Source organism: Medicago truncatula, chromosome 5, assembly GCF_003473485.1.
Source record: "Medicago truncatula cultivar Jemalong A17 chromosome 5, MtrunA17r5.0-ANR, whole genome shotgun sequence".
NCBI classification, from domain to species: domain Eukaryota; kingdom Viridiplantae; phylum Streptophyta; class Magnoliopsida; order Fabales; family Fabaceae; genus Medicago; species Medicago truncatula.
The window spans coordinates 17,266,425-17,269,487 of NC_053046.1; the positions used below are offsets into that span (position 1 = coordinate 17,266,425).

Genomic DNA, 3,063 nt, shown 5'->3' on the forward strand with positions numbered 1-3,063 from the left:
ATGTGTCAACTCCTTGCTAAATCAACTTTCATCAATTAAATTATATGTTTTTTAACTCATTAAATATTATGAGAATACATTATCATATTTATGTGTAAAAGTTTTCTACATTGAAAAAGTGATTATAAGTTAAAATCAAAATTGAAAACATAAAGTATTCTTAATTAAAAAAACAAAAAAGAAAATTAGTAGAAAACGTTTATTATTTAATTGGATATTAAGATATGATTTAAGGGAGATAAGGGCTTGAAGAGGTTCTCTTTCTCTTCTCTTTTACATTTTGCTCTCAAATTTTACAGAGAGATTTCTCAAAGGACCAAACAAACACTAGAGAGAGAAAAAAGTGATTCTTTTTATGTGAGTAACATGCAATTGATATTAGATATTAATTAATTATTTGTATTTGTATAATACAAAATGAGAGAGAGAAATTTCAGTTGAAGATTGTTGTTGTTGTTGAATTTTGTAATTGTTCATCAATTACTACCCTTTTTCTGATTTTCAATTTTTTTGGTTCGTTTTGGTGATTCATTCAACACTGTAAGTATCTAGCATTGTTTATTTTTCTGTTTTTTTATTCATTTTTTTTTCAATTTTTTTGAATGAGTTAATTGGGTTTTTTTTTTTAATGAAAGAGTTAATTGGGTTTGTTCTATGATATAAAGTTTTTAAGATCTTGATTGATATGTTTTTTTATGAATCATGGGGTGTGAAGAATAATGGGTTTTGTTCAAAATTTGATTTTTTGTTTTGTCGCTGCATTGAATTGATGGATTCATTCTTGCATGTGTTTGTTCAATTGAAGATTCTTCTTATAGTTTCTGTTGTTTTTCTTCTTCATTGGATCTATCTATATGTTAATCCAGCTCAAGAAGCATTTCTTCAATCACAGATTCCATCTTTGTTCATATCATGAGAAAAAAAAAGTGATTTTTGTGGATTTATGGTTTGTTGAATTGAATGGATTACGATCTGAATTCAGTTTCTTTTTCTTTTGTTGGTGTTTCTGATTATTGATTATATTGAACATGCTTTGAATCTTTTGAGGTGTGTTGGAGAAAAGAAAATTGAATTTGATTTTATTGATTTTGTTTGAACATGTTCTTGATTTTGTAGAGACATGTTGGAGGGTCGTTGCTGTGTTGTTTCGAGGTTGTTTTGTAGCACTTGTGAAACAGAGAACGATTGGTCTTACATGAAGTACATGCTGGATTTGGACATCAAAAATGGCAAAAGACCAATGAAAATTGATTCTGCTGAGGATGAACATCATCCTAGGAAGTGTACTAAGATGTTGGAATCTTGTCACATAGTTGAAACGGTTTGTATTTCGTTGCAACATCCTAAGGATGCTGTTCTTCCTGAAACGGATCAGAAAATCAATGAACCCTTGAATGTTTGTCAAGGAGTTCATGATGGTGGTGATTCAATAGATTCATCAGATTCTGGTATTCAGCAATCTGATGAGGAGCAGCATGCTGGAGATTCGTCGGATTCTGGTTCTCTTTTACCAAGGATGAACAGAGACAGCTCAATCGTGTGTCTCAGTCGCTGTTCAAGGTCTGATTATGGTTCGCTTGCTTCGCTGAATAGAAGCTTCCGTGAAATAATCCGAAACGGCGAGGTTTATAGGTGGAGGAGACTAAATGGTATCATGGAACATTGGGTTTATTTCTCGTGTGCTCTCCTTGAATGGGAAGCGTACGACCCAATTCGCCAAAGGTGGATGCATTTGCCGAGGATGGCTTCAAATGATTGCTTCATGTGTTCTGATAAAGAATCTTTAGCTGTAGGAACCGAACTTCTTGTGTTTGGGAGGGAGCTTAGATCTCATGTGATATATAGATACAGTCTTTTGACAAATTCATGGTCCTCTGGAATGAGAATGAATGCTCCAAGATGTTTGTTCGGCTCTGCAAGCCTTGGTGAGATTGCGATATTAGCAGGTGGTTGTGATTCGGAGGGACGCATACTTGACTCCGCCGAACTATACAATTCTGAGACGCAAACGTTTGAACTACTCCCGAGCATGAATAAACCGAGGAAGATGTGTTCTGGTGTATTCATGGATGGAAAATTTTATGTTGTAGGTGGAATCGGCGGACGCGATTCAAAGCTTCTTACATGCGGTGAAGAGTATAATTTACAAACCAGAACATGGACAGATATTCCTGACATGTCCCCCGGACGAAGTAGTAGAGGTTCTGAGATGCCTGCTGCAACCGAGGCACCGCCTCTCATTGCCGTTGTAGATAATGAATTGTATGCTGCTGATTATGCTGACATGGAAGTTAAAAGGTATGACAAGGAAAGAAAACTGTGGATTACTGTTGGTAGACTTCCAGAACGAGCGATGTCGATGAATGGTTGGGGTCTTGCATTTAGGGCATGTGGAAATATGCTCATTGTTATTGGCGGACCTAGGACTCATGGTGAAGGTTTCATTGAACTCAATTCTTGGGTACCTAGTGAAGGACCTCCACAATGGCGTCTACTAGCTCGAAAACGATCTGGTAACTTCGTTTATAATTGTGCGGTGATGGGTTGCTGAAGCATTGAATGGTGCCAAAATTACACATTTTTAAGCTTCAAATTCACCGAGTTGCACAACTTTGGTTCATCGTCCATCGACACTGGATTCTTGCTAATTGGTACTTCCCCCTTTTCGTTCTTTCATTGATATTTTCGTTTCGAATGCAAGGGGTGAGATTAAGATATTAATCAAGATTAGGGAGGAAAACTTCAGTCTTTTAATCTTATGTTTAAAATTTAATTCACCTTTTTTTTTTGTTCCATTGAAAAATTTGTATCATCACCCCATTTTCATTGACAAGATTTTTCAAAGCTTGGTATCATGTAGCAAAGGAAATAGGTTAAATAATTGAAGTTCCAATACAGATTTAGGTTACTGTTGTTTGTTTGTTTTAAGTTCTCTTGAAGGAATGAAATAATTTTCTGGATTATGTATTGATTCAATTCTCCATTGGAATTCATGGATTTTGTAACTTGAGCTCTCTCTTGGTTGAAAATTGGAATGTGACTGTTCCATTTATTCTTTTATTA

At 35.1% G+C, this 3,063-nt stretch overlaps 1 protein-coding gene across 2 annotated transcripts; it reads left to right on the forward strand.

The window, feature by feature from the left end:
- Positions 1 to 201: 201 nt before the first annotated feature.
- Positions 202 to 3,063, forward strand: LOC11412774 (F-box/kelch-repeat protein At1g26930). 2 transcript variants are annotated; one of them, XM_003613626.4, is made up of 2 exons: positions 202 to 357; positions 1,117 to 3,063. In XM_003613626.4, exon 2 carries the CDS (start codon positions 1,121 to 1,123, stop codon positions 2,549 to 2,551), a length of 1,431 nt encoding a protein of 476 aa, XP_003613674.2. In that variant the 5' UTR covers positions 202 to 357; positions 1,117 to 1,120; the 3' UTR covers positions 2,552 to 3,063. The 2 variants fall into 2 exon arrangements, with proteins under 2 accessions (XP_003613674.2, XP_024639993.1); XM_024784225.2 differs by lacking the exon at positions 202 to 357 and adding an exon at positions 500 to 540.